This window comes from Pleurodeles waltl, chromosome 1_2 (assembly GCF_031143425.1).
Source record: "Pleurodeles waltl isolate 20211129_DDA chromosome 1_2, aPleWal1.hap1.20221129, whole genome shotgun sequence".
Classification (NCBI taxonomy): domain Eukaryota; kingdom Metazoa; phylum Chordata; class Amphibia; order Caudata; family Salamandridae; genus Pleurodeles; species Pleurodeles waltl.
Window position 1 is genome coordinate 343,230,390 of NC_090437.1, and position 23,064 is coordinate 343,253,453.

Below are 23,064 nucleotides of genomic sequence, written 5' to 3' on the forward strand. Positions count from 1 at the left end.
CCTTAATGTGTGGATCCTGTTGTAGAATATGCCAGTTACGTTGTAAAATGTTTTTCAGAGTCATATGTTGCAGGTTGAATTCCGGAAACAGTCTCGGTGGAGATCGATTAAAATCTGGATTGTCCAACATAGATAGATTTTTAAAAAGCAATTTGTCTCTGTTTTTGCTTTTGAACCTGTTGTAAGCATCAACAAGAATTTTATGGGGATAACCCCTCTTCAAAAATCTTTGGGTCATATTTTCCATAGCTAGCCCAAAACTAGCACCTTCCGAACATATCCTGCGCGCCCACAGGAATTGGCTGTAAGGTATGCTCCATTTTAGAGCTTTCGGATGGCCACTGTTTCCATGCAGTATAGAACTACATGCCGTTGGTTTACGGTACACAGTGGTTTCCAATTTATCATTTTTAATAAGAAGTTGGACATCCAAGAATTCAAGGGACTGTAATCCAGACTGTCTCAAGACAGATGTTCAACTTGTTATTGAGCACCTGAATGTATTCATGTAGAGATTCTTCCTGACCATCCCATATTAGAACCAGATCATCAATATAGCGTACCCACAGTACTATCTTGTCCATGAAAGTATCATGTGCATCTGACCAAGCTATTTCTTTCTCCCACCATCCCATATATTCGCCTATGTGGGAGCAAAAGATGCACCCATGGCTGTGCCCTGTTTCTGAAGATAATACTCATTATTAAATAGAAAGACACTGTGTGTCAAACAGAATGATAACATGGACATGATCATTTCACTATGTTGTAAAAATTCTATGGGACGTGTTTTCAGAAAGTATCTACAGCTTCCATGCCATATTCGTGCTTTATCGAAGTACAGAGAGAAGCAACATCCATTGTGACCATTAGATAACTTTTCTGCCATGGAATGTTGTGTATTTTGGATAAGAAATCATTGGTATCACATAAATATGATGGTAATTCAGTTACATATGGACATAAAAGAGATACAGATATCTCGAAGTGTTCTCTAGAAGAGACAGGTTCATTCTCACAATGGGTCGCCCAGGAAGGCGTTGTGCATTTCTTTGAATTTTCGGCAAAAAATAGATGCATGGAGTTTTAGGAAAGTCAGCTTTCAAGTATAGATATTCATTATGATCGATCAGTTCGTCAGCATGCCAACGTTCTAATAATCCATGGTAGATTTTCTGATATTGTCCAATGGGGGTGGTATGTAGCTTCTCATAATGACTATGGTTAGTTGGTGCTGCGCCTCATGTATATAGTCCTCCATATTCATAATAACAATGTTCCTTCCCTTATCAGCAGGTTTAATGATAATGGAGTTATTTGATTTTAAATAATTCAAATCCCTCCAATCTCTAGATGTGAAATTTCTTGAAATATCCTATCTGATCCCACATTGTTAAATTTGACAATTTGTCCGAAATTTGTCTATATCACCAATTACAAGCTCATGAAATACATCAATCAAATTCCCACTAGGTAGTTGGGGATTAAATCTACTTGAAGGTCTCAACATGCTATTTCCAGTCAGATTTGTGGTAAAACCCATGGTCTTAAGAGTGACTCCATCCGTACGTTCTTTATTGCATACAATAGGGTTATCTGTTGCTTCTTCAGCTAGGTCATTAATCCAAACTAGGGCAGAAGTATCTTCAGTAGTAAATCCTGAAAATTCTAGGCAGGTATATATATATATATATATATATATATATATACACACACACATATACACACACACACACACACATAAACATACACACATATATACACCCAAATATATATATATATATATATATATATACACATATATACACACACACACACACATATATATATATATACACACAAACACATATATACATACACACACATATGCACCCACATATACACACATATATACATACACACACATGCACCCACATATACACACACATATAGACAGATATATACACATATATACACATACACACATATATATATATATATATTCACACACATACATATGTATACATACACATACACACACACACATATATACACACACACATATCACACAGCCTGAGTGGAGTATTAGATTACACTAAGTCATATTCGTTTTATTACAAGTATGGTAGGTATGTCATTTGCCCAGAACCAAAGGAAGTTGAGCCAGCACCGGGGCTCAAAAAGAGGTATTTGCAATCTGCGCCTTTGCTACAAAAATACTAACGCTCCCAGACAACATGAGCTCTGAAGAAGCGAGCCACCAAACCATCTACCTGTTCATGACTCTGCTTGTATTGGAATCAAAAAGTGTACATAGGTTGCAGAGGACTGAAACGGAACAAACAACTGGTGTGGCTCATCTATGGAATACTGGGACATACATGAATTACATGCAGTAAAATCAGAAGCTTTGAGGCACTAATGAGCGTTCACGGAAGAAGACGCAGGAGGAAGGATGAAACCTCCAGGTCCAGAACAAAAAAAAAAAAAAAAAAACACACAGAAGAGAAGAGAAGAATGGTGCACAGGGACAAGAGCTCAAGTTCCACTGTTCAACTCTCTCAATTAACGGATGAAGTTTAACATTTTTGTTTTAATTTTAGCTGCATTAAGTTTTGAGATTTATCTTACTTAACTGCTGCAACATATCTCCAATTGTCAAAAATCTAGGGTGATGAATAAAAGCAAAATTACACTCCAAAGACACAAAGGGAACCGGTTTTCCCTGGGAAGCTGCATTTACTAAATTGTTTGCAAAGTTTTACAGAATTATTTATTAAGCTTACTTTATTTTTTTCCCCAGCTCTTGTCATGGTAGTGTTAAAGACATCTTCAGAACAACTACTTTGCTCTGTTAGCTGGAGATTAGCTGTGTTTAGTTTATCTTGCAGAATCTTTATTTCGGATTTCTGAGAAGCTATTATGACTTCCAGTTCAGTAAATGAAGGTTGCTCGGGTTCCTAATAAAGAAAAAACAAAAAGTCAAAGTTAATCTAATTACTATTATTTAAATATCACACAAACACCATCTTTAAAGTTTAAAATGTAGATTTAGTCCCCAATTTAAAGAAACTTGGCACTGCACACTCAAATTTCCACTGCCTTTTGCTTTCCTCTTTGATGTAGAGCTCAATAGAGATTCAAAGTTACCCAACACTCACTTCTTTGCAAATTGACTACCTAGCATAAAAGTGGTCTAATCTTACAGATGTATACTATAGATCTTTGTGTTCATTCTTTATGTGTATGGAGCACCTAAAATGCTGTAAGATCTACTACTTCTCTTTCACATATACAGAAATATCATACTTTCATGAATTAAAAAAAAAAAAAAAAAAACATTTAATGTTTTCAGTTGTCATTCTTCTTGCCAAATGCAGTTTGCTGTCCCTGACTTGCTAGTTTGCGAGTCAAAAACGATTTTCATTCATACTATCTGCCATTTTCAAACTTAATTCCAGAGTGGCAGGGCAACAACAATGTTAGCCTCTCCCACTGCAACAGTGTACAGATTTAAAAAGACAAAAAAGAGACTCAAAGACTAGAACACATTACTCTCAAATCTGTAATGGTGGAACATCTTGAAGAATCCTTCAGCAAAACAAATTTACAAAGTGGTCTGAGAAAAGTAACTTACATGTTGCAATGAAATGTATCCTTAGACTTTAGCAGAGATGTGACTGGTTATTGAAAAACCTGTAATGGTGAGTCATTTTGAAGAATAATTCAGCAACACAAATTTATAAACTGATCTGAGAAATATAACTTACATGTGATAATAAAATACAGCAGAGATGTGACTGGTTATTAAAGAATTCCAAATCCAGTTATTTTTTGAGACATAAACAAATATATCTCATATTGTTTGCCAAAATCAATAGGTGGATGAGAGGAGGCCTAAAATGCATAGGGAAGTTTCTAAACGGAGAAATATCTAAGAATAAAGCCCAATAAAGTCTAGATAATAGCCAGAATGTTCTAAAAATAAAGAGAGATAGCTCTCAATATAAAGTAAGAATTATTGCCATTGGAGTATGAAAGTCACCAAACGCGGGTCGTGGGACAGGACCTGTGTTGCTCAGTGATCCAAATAAAGAATGAACTTCACCTCCAGTCATTTGGGGAGTGCAAAACTATAATTCTAGTGTGACTACGCAACTACATTCCTAATTTTACCCTTCATAAAATAACAGCTCTGGCAATTTTTATATTTTTTAAAGTCCCTGAAACAGTCAATGGAATATCTCTTTTCTATAGACACAATGCAAAGGGTCTTGTGTTTGCTTGAGTTAGAGTTATTAGTGTTGTAAATTCCTAACAGGACTTTTCTTGCCACAAATTGAAAATGAAAAGTATAACAGTTGACATAAGTGAGCTGATTCAAAAAGCCACAGCTGCCATGAATGCGAAGGAGAGACATAAAAGGGAAAAGAAGTTTGCTCGCAGTCAAACATAAAGGCAAAAGTGCAATTATCCATGTAGCAGGGTCGGTGTCCAAGGCGGTAACAAAAGCGCCCCAAGGAGGGACAAACGTAAAGTGTTTCCCAATTATAACAAAGGAGTTTTAAAAGGCAAGCCCATGAACGGGTGATGGGCATGTGGTGGGCATGGTTAAAAGCCCACAGATAGATTACAGCAGGTCAAAGTGATTGCGCGCTCGACCAAAAAAACTTAAAGTGTCACTTATTTTGCTAAAGAAATTTAATCTGCAGGGTTAAATCTGTTTTAAATTGCTTTATAAAACAAGCTTAACTGCATGAAATGGACACGGTTATTTCGAGATGTTCATGAAAATTGCAGATACACATTTTCATACATTCTTACACACCTTGTCAAAACATCGTTGACCTTTATAAATACTCTTAGGGCTAAATATAACCAATAACAACAGCAGCTACATTCACTCATTGTAAACCTCATTAATTCTGAGATCGCACAATTTCAAAATGTGAAAAACGTGCCTTAAGTTGAGGATTTACTCCAAATTGTAAATTGTGGGCAACAATAAGTATTTGGAACTTTTCTGTTAGAATCAATTGTTCAGATATTTTTTTATCTGTACTAGGGTTAAGTTTGGACAAGAAAATAATACCTTCCCCTGTGCACAAGGGATCATCTTTTATAGACGCCAACAAATGCAGAATTCTAAAATAATGGTTTCTCTCACAGGCTTGGAAGAGAGTTGTCTTCCTTCCAGCAAAGGACAAGATTGGAAGACTGAAGAAACTACAGTGTGGGTGTTCTTCTCCTTTATTTCTAGAAATTCCTGCCAAGAAGTACTGGGAGTCCTCTTGTTGAGGCAGTTGTCCTTTTGAAGTAGCATAAGAGAAAATTCTAGGTGCATGTGCTATCAGCTGCTAGTCATTAGCTCCCTGTCCCTTACTATAGACATTAAATATAACATGTGTTTTCAGAAAGGAGACCCCACTCCTGATTATCAAATTTGTGAATTAGTGCTGATACACTGAGAGGAACAGGTGTCCATGCACCAGTCAATTACTTGGGATTTTGTTCCTGATTTCCAGATAGACAAGAAATCAGCCAATGATAAGTTTCTAGCTGGGACAGAGGTCCCACTTTATGACAATACACCTCCTGCAGGGCTAGGGGCAGGGAGTAGATTAGGAGAAGGGCAACAGCTGGGACTTTGAAGTATAGTACTGACCTCTGGGAAGTGTTTGCCCAATCAAGGAACCAAAGAAGCTGCTCTCTTTGTGAAGTAGATAAGTATGGGGCACAGTAGGACAGAACTGTATAACATGCTGCATAGTAACAAACTGTTTCACATTGTTCATTTTCAGTTTGCGTGCATGATCTCAACATACATGTGCAGGAGGTCAGAAGCTTGTAGTAAATGCAGAGATCAGCACAGTGGAAGCACAAAGGCCTTATAGGTGTGGGTGGAAGCAAGTGCAACTATGGATTAGTCTGGTTGGAATATTTTTCTTAATGCCTTGGCAAGTCCTTAGAGGTAAAGAGCCAAAAGGAGCCTTACTAGGTTCTTCTCGACTTCTACCTTTTCTCTGCACAAGATTCCTAGGTAGGAGGAAGCATGGAAAAAGGGAGGAAAGAACTGATCTTTCAGAGGTTAATCTGAAACAGCTCATTGAGGAGGCCTGGAACACTGAAGCAACCTAAAAAGAGGAAGAGCAAGAGGCAGTCCTCTCAATCTGGAGATTCTCATAACCCTAAATCATAATTCATTGGGGTGCAGAATCGGAATCAGGGGCTCAAAACAAAGATCTAAGAGGAAGGTATGTACTGAAACAAGGTACTGAATGAAGTTGGGCTCCTGTTCAAGAATGACTTCCCAAAAGGATACAATATCCTGGTAATGTAAACACCTGGCTAAGACCATGTTTTCCAGAGTTATGGTGAAGCCTTACCCATTGCTAAACACAGAGGGCTTATGTACTTGCTTTTATGTTATGGTGTTTTATATAACAGACAGCTGCCCCTAAAAGACCTCTTGGCACTGAGGCAACCATCTATGACAGAGGCACGGATCAGCGTTCGGCCTAAACAGGTTTTTAATTGTTTCCTGAAGGAAGTTTCTTGCTGTAGTTGTCTTAGTTTGAGCGGAAGACTGTTCCATAGCTTAGCAGTAAGATAATCAAATAACCGACGACCGCACCTTTCCTTATTTTAGGAATACTCTGAAGAATGGAATTCTCAGATCACAGTGGTCTCCTAGGAACGTAATGGTACAGCATATTTTGGATGAAAAGGGGGCTTTTCCTTGCATGGCTCGATGGGCCAAGCATAGAGGTTTAAAGTAAATTCTGTTCTGCACAAGTAGCCAATGTAAGGCCGTAAGTGCTGGAGCTGCACATTGGAATTTCGGAATCTTGAGGAGTGCCTGCGTTGCAGCATTTTGAACAACCTGCAGGCCTTTAGGACGTATTGTGGACTTCCTAAGAACAAGGCATTCCCGTAGTTCAGTTAGGAGTTGACCAGCCCTTGTTTGACAATTTCCCTTGATGAGGGAGGCAGCCACTGAATGACCTTCCATAAGGCGCAATGTAGCCCAACGCAGGATACAGATAACTTTTGCCTGGGTGTCCATAGTAAATTTGCTATCTAATCAGAAGCCCAGGATTTTTAGAACCGTGGAAGGGCTTGGTCACTCTTTAAGATGCTGGGGCCACACCAGTTCATTCCAGCAAACATGTTATTACCAACCATGTGAAAGTCTTTCTTCTCACCATTAAGTTTAAGATTGCTGCCGGACATCAATTTAGTGACTTCTTTAAGGCAGATCTGTAAATTTGTTGTCATATGAGTAGTTTCAGGTGTAAGTGCTAAGAATCATATGCATACGAAACAAGATCAATGCCTGTACCATTTTTGCCAAAGGAATAACTTATAGATTGAAAAGAGTGGGGCTCAACGAGAAGCCCTGTGGGACTCTGCAATCAATAGGATATGTAAATGAAAAAAAGGTCTCATCTCAAACCTAAAAACTCCTATTGTCTAAAAAAGCAGTTAGCTATTTGAGTGCGGGACCTGTAATGTCAGCATTTTCCAGTCTCAGAATTAAGATACAATGAGAACAGTGTCTAAAGCTGCACTGAGGTCCAGCATGACCATGGCTGCCAAACAACCCAGTCCAAAATAACCCGGAGATTCTCGGTGGCCACTAGCAATGCCATCACAGGGCTGTGCTCTAGTCAAAAGCCCATATGAGTAGGTTTAAGGATAGAATGATTTTCAAGAATATTTGAGAGAGACTTGTTGATATGTTTCTCTAAAATTTTATTGGCAAATGGGAGCAATGAAATAGGTCTATAATTCTCAATCCTCAAGGGGTCGTCTTGTGGTTTCTAAAAAAAAAAAAAAACTAAAAAAAAAGACTTAAATATAGCATGCTTCCATGCCTGAGGAACCTTACTCTAGGCCAAGGAGTTATTTATTAACTTAAGGAAAATGGGCAGAATAATACTGTCTGCCATCATTAAGGCATCTGGTGACACTGTATCGAACGGTGAGCTGGATTTTATAGGTTTTAAGATGGTAGTAATATGATCTATTGTTAACAGTGGAAAAGCAGTGAGTACCTATAATTTCTTCTGTAGGGTTTGAGCATGAAGATGTTTCCTTTGGAAAGGAGTCTAAAATATTCCTTAATTTATCTATAAAAGCAGTAGCAAACATATTACACTGCTGAGAAGAGGATGGAGGAGTTGCCAAGTGGGTAGATGTCATCGAGAGCTTTTTTATTAACCTATATAGCCCTTTTGAGGAATTACTAGCCATTTCAATTTTGATACTGAAATAGTTCCTCCTGGCCTGTTTGGTGGCTTGTTGATATTTTATAGATTGCTGGTAGGTTATTTTTTAAAACTAGATCATATGCCTTCTGCCAAGTTAATTCCCTTTTCCTTGATTCCCTCTTGAGCTCCACTAATTCTGGGGTATACAATGGAGCCCGTCCCTCTCTCTGTCTTGGAGGCAAGGTCTTAAAAGGGATAAGAAGGTCAAGGGACTCTAATTAGCCAATTTTCAAAGCAGGTGTACATACTTTCCTTATCACCCTCCTCCCTGGTGATAGTATTCTTTAACCCAGATCGTCATTTGGTACTGTCCAATTTTTCCATTCCCTTCTATAGGAAGTATCCTTCTTCCTTATAGAGGGTAAGCTACACTGGAACGAAATATTATAATGGTCCGACCAAAGAGCCGGATGTCCAATTTCCACATCTAGCTGGGTAAAATTAAAACAACATGGGATACAATATATGTACCTTGCTATGAACTGCCAACCTTGTAATTAGAGTTAACTGCAAAGCTGCAGAACAGTGCATTTCACTGTCCCTTTTCTGCAGTAGAAAATGTGTTAATGGTGGATGTGGTTTAACAAAAAATTTCTAATGGTGTTCTCATTTTCCTTTTACATTGAAGTGGCTATGTTGCTCACTGATTTTAAGAGTCTAGGCCAAGCTGCTGATGAAGGCACAGTGTGCTCAGCATTGGTGGTTGAAATGGAAAATAAGCAAAGTTTTTAAGACAGCCTCTGATGGTGGATGCATAACTCCACAGCTCTGAACCCTGGCCCATAATTTATTCTTTAAAATTGAGCACAATCAGCTCTGATACACCACCACAGGTGTAGTCCACGTCCCAGAGTTTGCAGACTACACTGCCAACGGCGCTGTAGCCGTGTGGCTGCAGTGAGAAAGCAGCAGAGTTCGGCAGCACCGAGCTGTGGCCTATTTTTGGGCCCTCTGGTTTCCCCCATCCTGTTGTGCAGGAAGTGAAACATCAGCTCAGAACCATTGGTCTTACTTACACACTGATATTCCCAGCCAAGCTTAAAATCATTCATGACCGGAGCTTTCACTTTTTTGATTCACTTACTGCAGACTCTGAAGTCAGCTCGCAGGCCGGCTCGGCGTCAGCGCCGCAAAGCTGGTGCCGGTACAAACACAAGAGCAACACCGTCCCCACAACAGGCCTGTGACAGCCAACTTGAGGCAATTCAACTAGCAACATCCCTGCGTAATCCCGACCGAGGTTCAAGCACTGAATCATCTCCTGCTGGTGACTCCGACACAGACACCGACAATGAGGGCAGCATAGCCTCATTACTGGCAGTAATGCCACAGACAGGCAAATGACTTATGGCAGCCATGGCCTTAGAGGCACTCAACTACATATTTCCTACACAGTCTTGATGTCTGCGAACTCTGCGGAGAAGATGGGTTCCCCCTTACCATAACTTATGTAGTTATACTGAGTGACATATAATGATTCACAAACTTCTAACTACCCTAATGTATATTACTTAACACTCACATGTGGAACGTGATTATCTACCACCTTTGTATATGGGACTTGTAAGTGACCATTCCACTATGGATATGGCCTGGGTCTGAACCTCCAACAGCGAGGCAGCAATTTCAGCACCTTGGCACTGTGCATTACAGCACAAGGGTCACAGCACCCCATTAGCGTAAGCATTGGAATCTCTGTGTCAGTTCAACCTTGTTGTGTTCGGTTAACTGGTCGAGTGACGTTTTACGTTGGACCACGAATTGGGAAATATTGTTTGTTGTTATGCTTCGGTCATTGATAGGGTACCAGTGGGGTGCACAGTGTTAACTGTTAGACATTTGTCGTGATGGCTACAATCCCAAAATCTTACAATATAATCACCTGGAGTGTGTGGGGGCTGGGAATCGACCTATAAATGTCATTGGGGCCTAGTATAGTTACACAGGCGTCATGCACACATGGCCTTCTTACAGGAAACTCATCTTACCACAACGGAAGCCTATAAGTTGAGGCGGAAATTAAGAGGGCAACTCTTTCATACCTCTTACTCCACTACTCCTGAGGGGCAGCCCTCTGAATACAGGCAGGAATCCATTTTCTGGCTCCAAGACACAAAAAATGACACACAAGGGCGTTGTGTTTTGCTACGGGCCTTTATGATGACAAGGAAGTGGTGCTGGGATGTCATCACGCTCCAAACCAAGGACAAGACTTAATTCTCTCCCGCCTCTCCAAAGTGTTATCAGAATGGGCCCATCTCCCTTGGGTGCTGGGTAGGGATGCCAATGCTGTTCTTGATATTAATGTAGACTGTTCACACCCCTTCTTACAAAACACTGCTTACTCCACCCCCCACCACAAGCCCCTCTCCCGCCTAGACCGGTTTCTGTGTACCTCCAGCCCACACCCCATATTACTAATGCAACATATTTAGGCCAAACATTATCAGACCATAATACACTAAAAATCACCCTCTTGTGCGGTCAAGTGACTATGCCGATACCTACATGGCACCTCCAACCCACGCTATTGGGGGACACAGTATTCAAGGAGACTGGCAACCACTACTGATGTCTATTTCTCTGAAAACACAGCAGCTGCTTCCTCTCCACAGGTCAAGTGAGAGGTCTTTTAAGGTGATGTTTAGAGGGACTTCTATCTCCTCACTCGCGGGTGTATGGGGGTGAAGTACTGAAGGAACGTAAACAATTGGAAAACAACCTGGGTGCTCTGGAACAGGCAGCTATACGTGATGAAACAGATGACACCCAACTACAAAATGCTTGAGTCCATCTTACAGAACTCCTTGAATGCCTTAGGGTCCTTGACTCCAGGTCCTACACACACAAACTACACGCAGAAGCAGACAAACCTGATGCTCTTCTTGCTAGACTAAATGAAACAATCATCAATACCTCTTCTATCCATACAATCCCCACACCTGGGCATGGTTGATCCACAAACTGGCTTGAGGTTCTAAAGTGACTTTATGCTTTGTAGACCTAGCGATGCTCTTAGTCAAGCTGAACTAACCTGGAGTAGGAAGTCACCCAGGTCCCCCCAATTACTTCCCGGGGAGAAGGTAACAAAACCTTCAGTCACTATTATGTAGACCTATATGTAGCACCGCTGCCTTCCGCATGGCTTCCATACTCTTATTTTTACGTCAAAGCACACTCCTGCAGGTGGCAGCAGCCGAGAGGAAAGCACTGAAGGCCCCAATTTCAGTGGCCGAGATCTGAAAAGCTGCTAAAGAGTTGGCTTGCAACAAAACCCCAGGATCCAATGATCTGCCAGTGGAGTTTTATTCCACATATACCGAGCGACCGGTCCCTCATGTTGAGAGACTGTATAATGCTTCCCCCTTTGACACTGGAAGCCATGTTGACCTCACTTCTTAAACCGAACAGCCCTCCGCAAATCTGTCCTCCTATAGACCTCTATCTTAAATAAATACTGAATACAAGCTCATTGGTAAGTTGCTAGCGCATCGCCTCCTCCCAATTCTTTTGCGACTCTTGCACACAGATCAAAGTGGCTTTGTTCCGCGTCCTAGTAAGTCGTTGAACATACCTCAGCTGTACCAGCTAATGGGTGAGACGAAACACCATTTTCTCCATGCCGGCTGCTTGTCCCTAAATCTACAGCAAGCATTTGATACCCTGAGTTGGGTATATATGCTAGCGACAATGTAGGCCTTTGGATTACCCCCAGAATATAGCCGTTGGGTGAAATTACTACACTCGTACCCCATGGCCAGAGCCAAGACTGGTTCCCATGTGTCCTCCTCCTGCAATATATTCAACGGAACTAGGCAGGGGTGCCCTGGTCTCCCCTTTTATTAGTATTAGAAAAAGGAACCCCTCATGCAACACATCCATGACAGTGAATGGGGAATCGTGCTAGGTCACACTACGCCCTCGATTTTGCTTTACGTGGATGATATGATCCTATATTATAAGGATTTGCAAGGGGATCTGTTGCGAGCGGTGCAAATATAATCTAAATTTGCAGATATCTTCGGGCTCCAAATTAATGCTGCCAAGTCATATGTATACTCCCTTTAGCGACATTACTGCAGGATCAAGGACTCACCTGCACAGAAGTCCAGTACATCAGAGGCTGACAAGAACCCAACGATATCCCCATTGGAGGCGTGGAATGCGATCTGCAAAAATTCTGACTGTCATTCTTCGCATGTTTATAACATGCTGCAACTTCGGAAATTCCAAGATGACAGACTCATCAAGGAAGTCCGAAGCCTAGTGTATTGAGCACAAGCTGGATTCAGCTCATGATCCGGGTGCTCGCCGTGGAAGGCAAAGCACTTCAACTGATCCTTTGGAGGCCCTGATAGCATCTCTTCAGCACGCATGTGTTTCCTCACAGAACTAAAACTTCCATCAGACGAAGCACCTCTGGGCATGTCCTGGCTTGTGGTTCAAGACTTCAGAAGCAGTGTCTCAGAGCTTCTTATCGCAAGCATTGTCTGTCTCGCCATGCTCGCAGTTCGAGGCGAGTTCAAGTCTCAGTCAGTAAATTAGAAGATCAAGACATATTTTCAGTTTTTTTTTTTTTTAAAGACTTTCAAATGCAGATAACAATTACCAGCAGCACCGATATTTGTCACAGAAAAGAGTTTGTAGACTGTTTATCTTGGAGAATATTTGATTACTCCAAAAACTTAAAATATTATTCAACATTGTATTGCAATAAAGAAAAGAAAGATCTAGTTTACAAGTGAATCCTCATATTGGACATACCACTCACTCAAATAATACAATCTATAATATCATTCTGTCACAGGGTTGTTACCCTCTTCATGTTACCTGTGATATTTAATGTATTAAGTGACAGAATGCTACATGACAGTGATGAGTGCTAGTCTTGCTAAATGGGGGTATGAGTTATTGAAATATACCAAATAGGAAAAGCTTTTTCACTGACAGTAGCATAACTGTTAAAATGTACATGTTCTGTTTGTGTTTGCCTTTCTTTACAGGTAGCTGTTTCTTATAGCATTAGAGATGCAAGCAGCTAAGAATTCCCCCGCAAGGCAGTCTCTCTTGTTTATCCACTTCCCCTTTCCCCCTTGTTGATATCTCACGCTGACTGTATTATAAGTCGTCATGGATATTGGTGAGGGGTGTTGGGTCCAGCTTCTGCTCCTGAGGAACTCAGCTGTTTGGACCCGACACCATACTTACGGAATACACAGTGAACAGACCGACTTGTTAGAAGGCAACCTGATGAGGGCGCTTACCGCAATCCACTCTCAAGTAGATTTTGTGGACCACACTGCCCCTTTCTGTAACCGGTAGAGTGCCATTAGCAAAAATGGTGATATTACCATGTGATTTATACTATTTTGTTAATTTGCCACTCCTAGTAGTGCCTCGTATATTTCTGTCGTTTAATTCCCTGCTGATTGACCTCATCGGGTGGGTGGGGGAGAGGGGGGCAGGGGGACCACAGGATCAGCCTGCCAATGGCCTAACGAGGCAGGGCTGGGAGCCCCTGATTTTAAGGCCTATTGCATAGTGGGACAATTGCAATGGCAATGGCTGTCTGATTGACTGGCTGGCCATGATCTGTGAAAAATCAACTACATGGCTGCAATGCTACAGAAGAGCCTACTACGCCGCTTGCTGTGCCGACACCCCCCTAAGACACCTACATGTGCCACTCTGCTGTTACATATTGCCCTAGCATTTTGGAAAACAACGATGAGGTACACAGCCTCATCAGTCACATACGCACTGAATGTGCTGCTCTGCGGGCTTCCCACTCCCTCTGGTACTTTAACAGCTGCCATGCTCCAAGTCTGCAAACAAGTGGGAGTCTGATCCATGGGTGACTTGTTTGAAGACGGCATGTTAATGTCACACTCTGACTTTGTGCAAGCTCATGGGTGGCTTGAGACTATTCTCGACCCATGCTAAAATCCTCTGCTATGTTCGCAAACACGGGGCACTTAAAGGCAGAGAACCGCTAACACATGACCGCCTTCAGGCCCTTCACACCATGGAACACGTTAGACACTTTACCCAATGGCAGTATCAAGGACTCTGTGTGCATCTCAAAATATCGTTAGATCAGCTTAAAACAAAATGAGCCACCAACATTGGGCGGGAGATTACACCTAAGGAGTGGACCTTTCTTCTGCAATACTCTAAGAAGGTAGCACACAATTCCAGTTTCAAACTGATATAATTCTTCATCTTTCATCGAGCATATCTTACACCACAAAGACTCAACACAATATATAATTCGGCTTGGGCCTCATGCCCTCGATGTCACACCCACTATGTCAACCTTATACACATGATTCAGTCATGTCCTTCCCTCTCACAATACTGGTCTGACATAGGGGTATCATTAACAGACCTCACAAGCGTCGCTATGGGGCAAACACCTGACTGATATGTATTGGGCCCCCAGGTTCTAAAGTGGCTCGATGCTTTGTAGACCTGGCAATGCTCTTAGTCAAGAGGAACTTACCAGGACGTCACCCAAGTCCCCCCAATTACTTCCTGTAGAGAAGAGATACAGCATTGAGGCCAAGCGGAGAGCCTGGTGCTTTCGCCATGAAGAATTTAGAGGGCTGTTTACTTAATTTTTAAAATAGTATATTAATAGCAGAATGTTTAGTTTTTGTTTAATTGTGTGTCAAATTCTCCTTGGATTTGTGCACGATGCATATTATGTTGTCTGTGTGTAATTTTCTTTTGTTTTTCCTTTCAAGTGGGATTTCGTTTATGCTTGCCTTGTCTGTGCAGAGTAGGTGCAGGTGATACTCAGTCTATCCATCTCTGGCAAGTGAGTAGAACAGTTTTGAAGTATATAGGTATCTGAGCAATTTGTACCAATTGATTATTCTTTCCGGATTACTATATGCCAGTAGTCTTACTTTATGTTTGATAAAGCCACAGTTTCTTTATTACTTATTTTTCCACAGTGTTGGTTATTGGTGACTTATCTGTTGTGTTACTTTTATTAGTAAGAATTATGGCTTGCCACAGGATTACTGCTCATCAGTTGTTAGCTTGTTTTTTTTTTCATCTTCCTCTGGCCATGGTTCGGAGACTGACTCTGCATCAGAGGCAGGGGAGGATGTCCAAGATTCTGGCAGTGAATGTTCTGTCCGAGAGGAATCACCCGATAATGAAGCCACTCTCAGTGCAGAAGAAGTGCCTCATTTAGAAGAGGACACTGATATGCCGATAGTGCAGTAAGAGGAATCTGGATTGCAGCCTCAGTCTGAAAGATTTCCCACAGGAAGTGCTGAGCTCTGGGTTGCCTCAAACATGGTGCAGCCTGTGTTGCCTGCCTTTACTGGTGTCACAGGGTGTAAAGTGAATACTGAAACCTTTTTGCCTATACATTTCTTTCAGTTGTTTATGGACAATGTATTTTTGGATGAGATTGTTGACCAGACTAATCTTTATGCTGAAGAACATTTGAGGGATAACTGTGCCAGACTTTAGCTCAACTCTAGAGCTAGTTGTTGGACTCCTACAAATCTGAATGAGTTGAAGTAGTTCTAGGGTTTAACTTTTTTGAGGGGCTTGATAAGAAAGACTACAATGACTTTATATTAGTCTACTAGTGCCTTGAAGGCAACAGCTATATTTCCAGCAACCATGAGTCATGATCGGTATTTGCTTCTGATGCTCCATTTTAATGATAATGCAACAGCACTGCAATGAAATCACCCTGACTGTGACCATCTCTTCAAGATTCAGCCTGTCCTTGATCATTTTGTAGATCACTTTTCAGAGATTTATTTTCCTGGTGAAGAAATAGTGATTGAGTTTTTGGTCCTGTTCAAGGGCCATTTGATTTTTAGGCACTACATTCCCAGCAAGAGGGCATGCTAAGGAATTACGATGTATATGCTGTCAGAGAATAGTACTGAATATGTCTATAATTTCAGGGTGTACACTGGTAGGGATTATTCTATTGACCGTTCTGGTTGTTCATCCACTTTCGGAGTCAGTGAGAAAACTGTAACGGAACTTGGTAGAGGACTTTTTTTTTACATAGGCCACCATTCATACACAGATAACTTCTACACTGGAGTACAATTGTTGTAGATATTGCTCAAAGTGAAAACTGTTGCTTGGGGCACAATCCGCCCTAACCATAAAGGTTACCCTAAATAGCTTGTATGTAAAAAGCTTCAGAGTAGACAGTGCAGTACCTTGCGTAGCGATGAACTTCTACCTGTGAAATTTCCAGACAGGAGAGATGTCAACATGATGACAAACACTCATGATGAAAGTACTTCACCTGTGACTGTTTGGGGTCAGGTTGCCGAAGAGTGCAAACGTGTGCATTGTAGACTACTATAAGCCCTTTAGGGGTGTAGATAAAGTAGATCAGAGATTGGAGCCTTCTACTGCTTTTCGTAAGTCTTAGATTTGATATAAGAAGTTGGCTATCCATTTGTTTCCCTTAGCAACCTTCAATGTTTTTGTTGTATTCAAGGATTTTTATCCAGATTGAAAGATGACTTTTGTTCAGTTTCAGCAGTCTCAGATAGGCAGCCTTGTTGTTGTGGAGCAGGCAAGTGGTCCTAGAGTTGGAGTGGTGGATGATGTGGCTAGATTGAAGGATCGCCACTTTCCTGATTACATTTCTCCCATGCCCCCCCAAAAAAATTCCCTGTAGGAGATGTAGAGTCGGTGTGCAAAGAGGCGTGTCGGAAGGAGAGTTGTATGTACTTCCCTGAGTGTCCTTCTAATCCTAGGCTATGTGTGCCTGCATGTTATAAATTGTCCAACATGCAACTGAAGTATTGGGAGCATCTGTGAGCATAAAAATGAACGGACTAGCTTGTATAATTTTATACTTTTTGTTCAGTTTCATGGATGTCAGTAGTTTGAAGTATTTAGATAGACCAGTTGTGTTTGTAGTCATCGTTGTTTTTTTCTTCACCTTCAAATTGTTTTTTTTGTGGGTTTCTTTTTCGTGAACAAAATGTGGTGGTGGTGTGTGTGTGTGTACTAGCTCTTGGCTGGCTGTGTACTTGGTCTGGCTCCCAGCTGGTAGTGTGCATGAACTGGCGCTTAGCTGGACGTGTGCGTGGACACTTGGCTAGAGGTGTGCATGGACGGGCACTGTCTGTCGATGTGAGTGTTGTAATGTGCTGGCCGAGCAGCTGTCTGTGTGAATGGTTTCATGTGTGTCACGCATGGAAGCAGTGTGAATGGCCTAAAAGCGGTTGGTGCCATGTCACGGCTTTACAGCTCACAAGCTGGGAGATATGGTTCAGCTTTTTAAACTTTCAGTTATTAACAGTGTATTTCATTTTTTGAAATCGTTTGTAAGTAAGGGAAAATCAACCAACTCGTAATTTGTAAACTAGACACCCAGGGGAGTACAGGGTGGAATGCCTCTTGTGGATCCCATCAACTTTTCTTACTTACAATGCCCTGCAACTCTCAAAATGTGACTAACATCACACATTTTCCTTGCATTTCTGTGCCATATTCTGCCAGAATCAGAAGAAAGCTACAAAATTCCAACAACCCAGCGTTTCCCCACTTGTCCCAAAACAAATGCTCCCCCACATGTATGGCTGGGCCTAGTGCAGGTGACAGGAATGGATCAAGCACTCCTCAATGGTAGTCCTTGCAAAGGGAGTCTCATTGACCTTGGTTTGATTTGTTTTGTCACAGGAACTAGGCCCAGCCACACAAGTAAGGAACCATTTTTTATCAGATGACTTGGGGGGGAATGCTGGGTGGAAGAAAATTTGTGGGTCCCCACGGATGGGCTATCTCTCAGTAAAATGCCAAAACTGTGGTAAAAAAAAAAAAATGGTTTTCGGAATCAAGTCTGTCTGTTCCTGATAGCTGGGAAGATGGTGATTTCAGCACCGCAAACCTTTCGTTGATGCCACTTGCAGGAAAAAAAACTGATTCGACTGCAGCACTTTTTCGCTATTTTTCCCCAAAAACACAAACTTTAGTGATATTTGGGCTAATTTCTTGGTCCCCTCCAATGGAATCCACGAACTTTGGGTACCTTTAGAATCCCCAGAATGTTAGAAAAAAAAGGATGCAAATTTGATGTGTATAGCTTATGTGGACAAAAAGTTATGGAGGCCTAAGCGCGAACTACCCCATATAGCAAAATAAAGGCTTAGCACTTAAGGGTGAGGGGCACATAACGAAGGGGTTACGCCAGCCGGGACAGACCGGCTTAAGTGTGCAAATTTCTATTTTCCTAATTACTCTCAGTAACATCTTTGGAGGACTGTTTGGAGGAAAACAGTTAATTCCCCCACAGATCTGTAAAAAGCTATGTTAAGTTATGGTCTCTTAAAAAGTGCAAACTGTTATCTAAAAGGGTGTCCTCTAGCTAGGTACTCTCAGCATCCATTGTCTACCCTCAATTGGTTGGCTACTCAAACAAAATTGTTTTGAGGGACTTTCTAAGGGAAAGAAAATACATGATCCCATTCAACATCCAGGGTAGGGCATTCCAGGTTTTGCATCCAGCAAACTACAAGACCATCTTTCATAGCAATTCAATCTGAAGTCTGTTCTCAACAAATGGAGCGATATTCCTGTACTCTATTCCTGGAGACAAAGTGGACCAGTCTTCTTTATAGCCTGATAAACCAAGTATAGCACTTTAAAACAAATGTGTTTTTCAATTGGAAACCAGTGAAGCATTCACACAAGTATACCAGGGTCATTTTATCAACTGTAAATATCTGTTGCACTGCCTCATTCAGTATGATTAGCCGCTTCTTAATCGCAGCCTGGCTAATGATAGAGACTATCACAATAGCTCAACCTTGGGAAAATTAGGAACTGGGCGCTTTCAGTCCTTCTAACGGAAGAAAAGGAAGGATTTTTTTTCAGGGGTCTCAGGTAGAATACGCAGGTGCATAAGACATGGTTTATCTGCTATTGAAAAGACAGTGTCAAAGTCAACCCCAAACTCTCTGACTAATGTTTTAGGGATCCTGGTAGAGATGGCATGATACCTCTCAAAAACAAATGCACTGCATTGCCTTTTAATTTATATGACATTTCATAACCTGGACCAGTGGCTAAGTGAGAGAACTATTACTTAATGACACTGCTACGAACAGTATCGTCCTGTCAGAGGTTACCAAACATTTCCTAGTGTTAGGGTTTTGTTTACACTTCTGAGTAAAGATCACAAACTTTGAGCAAGTCTGAAGAAATAGCTGCATTGACTTACCGGGTCCGATGTGGTTTTGGACTCCGAGAGCTGCATTTTAACAGGAGCCAGAGGCAGGAGAGGCTCAGAGGGACCAGCTAGCACCAAGGACAAACCTGCCAGCTGTGTTCCAGGTGGAAAGCCTCTTGGCTCCTTGGGGTGGACGGTGTTCCAGAGGGAGTCTAAGGAATATAAGAGCTGGAGCACAGCTGTGCAGAAATCTTTCCACCTGACGCGATGTGGCTGAAGACCGTGGAAATTCAGGTTGTGTGGAGTCAGCGACAAAGTCAGCCAACTTCAAGAGAATTATCAAGACTGTTGGCCTCTCCCACACGGTTGCTCACTAGAGTGTGAGTGGGATGAAGAAGTGGTACTTCATAGATCTCTTGCGCTTACCTGAAAACTTCGAGCGTGATAAAGATTGCTTCTGGAGAGGTTCTTTTGATTCCAAGAATAGGACAGATATTGAACCTTTGACGCAGAGCAGGACTTGGAGCGGTCCTGGCAAGTTTTCTTATGCTTGGTTACAAAGCTTTGCCTCACATTCTCTGGTGGCCTTCGGATTAATTGACCCTCAGTCTCCGCAGGTTCTGGAGTCGTGGCTCAACCCAGACACCACAGGCAGACCTGATGGGGATCTACCATAGACATCGATTTGCAACAGTCCATATAGGGCTTGAGATCTGTATCAGAATTTTGGAAAATTGAGGTAAGGTGTCTCAGAAAGTGGATGAGCAAGCTCTTGATCCACGTCTGGTTGTATGGCTATTTTAGCCATGTTTTAGACCGTTATCTTAGCAAACCAGGCCTGCCTTTGTGCACTTTAGCCCAGTTACATTTTATTCAGCATCGCTTTGCTTTTCAATCATTAGCCACATTTGAGGTGTTGTTTTATTTTCTCTATCTGGTTGTTCCTTCGCTTAGCAAAGCAAAACACAAACGCTGTGGGATAGCTTAACTGGATGGACGGAATGCGGAACCAATCAAACATTCACCCCCAGTCACAGATCTGGGTTTAATCCATCCATTATTTTGCTCACCATGCCACCCCAGCTTGAACCCAGCCATATGCAAATCAGTCTTGACCCTGTTCCTTATGGGAACAGTCCAGCCCGAACTGTCAGGCCAGGTTCTCCCTGGACCGGAAACAAGCATCCTGGGACCGGTTTCAGGGTTTCACCCCTCATCAGCCAGGCTAGCTTGAATCCAGTGGCACAGTGAGCCTGGGACCCACGTCTGGGCATACCCGGCGCACTTAGGGCGGCAAAAGCAAAGCAAAACACAAACGCTGTGGGATAGCGTAACTGGATGGACGGAGTGCGGAACCAATCAAACATTCACCCCCAGTCACAGATCTGGGTTTAATCCATCCATTATTTTGCTCACCATGCCACCCCAGTTTGAACCCAGCCATATGCAAATCAGTCTTGACCCTGTTCCTCATAGGAACAGTCCAGCCCGAACTGCCAGGCCAGGTTCACCCTAGACCGGAAACAAGCATCCTGGGAACGGTTTCAGGGTTTCACCCCTCATCAGCCAGGTTAGCTTGAATCCTTTTGTGTTGCTAAAGTTGTTCCTTTGCTTAGGAAAGCACTACGTTCTTAGCATAGCATTCATTTCACTTTGTGCTTTCCTCAAGGCTGCAGTCAGATAGGGTTGCTGGCAAAAGTGATACGCTGTGTCCTCTGACATTCACAGAAACATACATATCCCCACGTGGGGACCTTTTCCTAGAAAATCTACTGTTTTATTATAAAAACACTTCTCTGTCCCATACACATTAGAGGGAGGTTCCAGCCAGATGACCACGACTGCATGCTGACAGTTGAATGTCTTCGCTACAGCTGCTTGCTTAGACTGCCCGACCCATATGGCGACGGTGTCTTTTTAGACAACAGGCTTCCTTGCTCAGGTATGGGGGATTATGTCTTCCAAGGGGGGAAACCTGAAGGGCGGATTAGGGCTTATCATGCTGTGCTCTAACATAGCTTAGGTAGGAAATATATTTATATCATTCCTAGTGACAGTATGGTGCGACTATTTTTGTGTTTCACTCTTCTTGTCACAATTTTTATTGCTAGCATATTTTACCATCCTAGTTATTGCAAAACATGCCATTTTATCTAAGATGCAGTTACTTCAATAAACCTTATTGAACTATAATCTGCTTCTGTTTGTCTTTGCCTGTGTGAGACTAATGTAACAGAGAAAAAGAGATGAAATCTAATCGACCACGATTCCCCTGAAGAGTCCTCTGCATGCACCCGGTTGCCACAATCATACCTGCTCTCGGGTGGAGATGAGGCACTGCTAGTTGGACGGAAAACCCGGATTGGGCCGACAGGTGTCGCATGATGTGGAATTTTATTCAGTTCCCCACAATTCAGGTGATTATGCCACCCAAATCCAGTAGTCTCATTAGGATAATGAGATCCTACTTGACAGTCTGGAATCTCGGAAAGAAAGGAACTGACATTACATGGGAGTGGGGCCTGTATACGTGTCGCACATCATTTCCAGAGAGGAATAGCGTCAGTGTGGAGCTAACGCACCACCTTCTGGCGTGCAGAGGTACTGCTGAAAAGTTTCTTGATCCAGTCTGATGCTTGGGGAATATTCAAAAGGTCAGGAATTTGCGGCTAGAAGTTAGAAAGTTGCTCCCCTGTATATTTATAAGACTGAGAATTACACATGCAGGACAGCTATTAACTAAAAGGAGATGATCAGTACTGTAAATGTCCAATCACGTCAAAATGAAAGAGCAGAATTTTTCAGGCGAATAGTAAAGCAATGAGAAAGTAATGGATACACTAGCCTCCCACGCTCTTTCTATTAGCAAACCCTCGCCCCACTGTATGACGTCATCTTTCTGTTCTGGCAACTGTGCTCACATATTCAAATGCTGTATATAATGTTATTAGAGAAAAAATTAACTTCTGCTGGTTGATTAACAGAATGGGGAATAAAAAAAATGATGTTCTTAGCTAAAGTTTGGTTTACATACACATATTGTAATAAAATGTAATAAAATATGTATCTATTAAACGCTCCCAGTCTAAGTGTAATATTTGTATACTATGAAAGAAATGCTGGTTAGAACTATAAAACGTTCTGACAAGTAACTCGATCTATTACAAACGCTAAATGTCAAGATTATCAACAATATATTTTGTAGAGCAAGGACAGTTGGTGCTGTGGAACAATGGAGGATGAGCGCACTACATATCTGCAATGCAAAATTTATAGAACAAAAATACATATGAAAACTCCCTGCATTGAATTCGCAGTAACATAATACAATAATTCTCAAAATCCAAGAGGCGTATGGAGTTTTTTTTTAGAAAATTAACGTTTCTTCTTGAGCTTTTAGAAGGAAATATAAACTTTCTTCCATAGGCATTAGAAAAAACCTTGAGATTTGTTTCTGCTACTGCAACTTCTGTATTAACTAACAGCTGCATTTTGCACCTTAGCATCCTGAATTCAGTTCCAAAACTACATAACGTGAATATTCAGTTGACTTCATTTCTTTATATTGAATTCATTTGCAAAATAAATGTTTTATTGAATTTTATACTGTCTGTGTTTATACTTTGATTGTTGCGTGCT

At 41.6% G+C, this 23,064-nt stretch overlaps 1 protein-coding gene across 1 annotated transcript in view; it reads right to left on the reverse strand.

Moving 5' to 3' along the window:
• CNTLN (centlein) overlaps positions 1–23,064 on the reverse strand; it is a 1,263,565-nt gene that overhangs the window by 828,449 nt on the left and 412,052 nt on the right. The window contains exon 10 of the mRNA XM_069239496.1: positions 2,766–2,939. Coding sequence (XP_069095597.1) covers positions 2,766–2,939 — 174 coding nt within the window. The remainder of the gene's footprint in view (positions 1–2,765; positions 2,940–23,064) is intronic.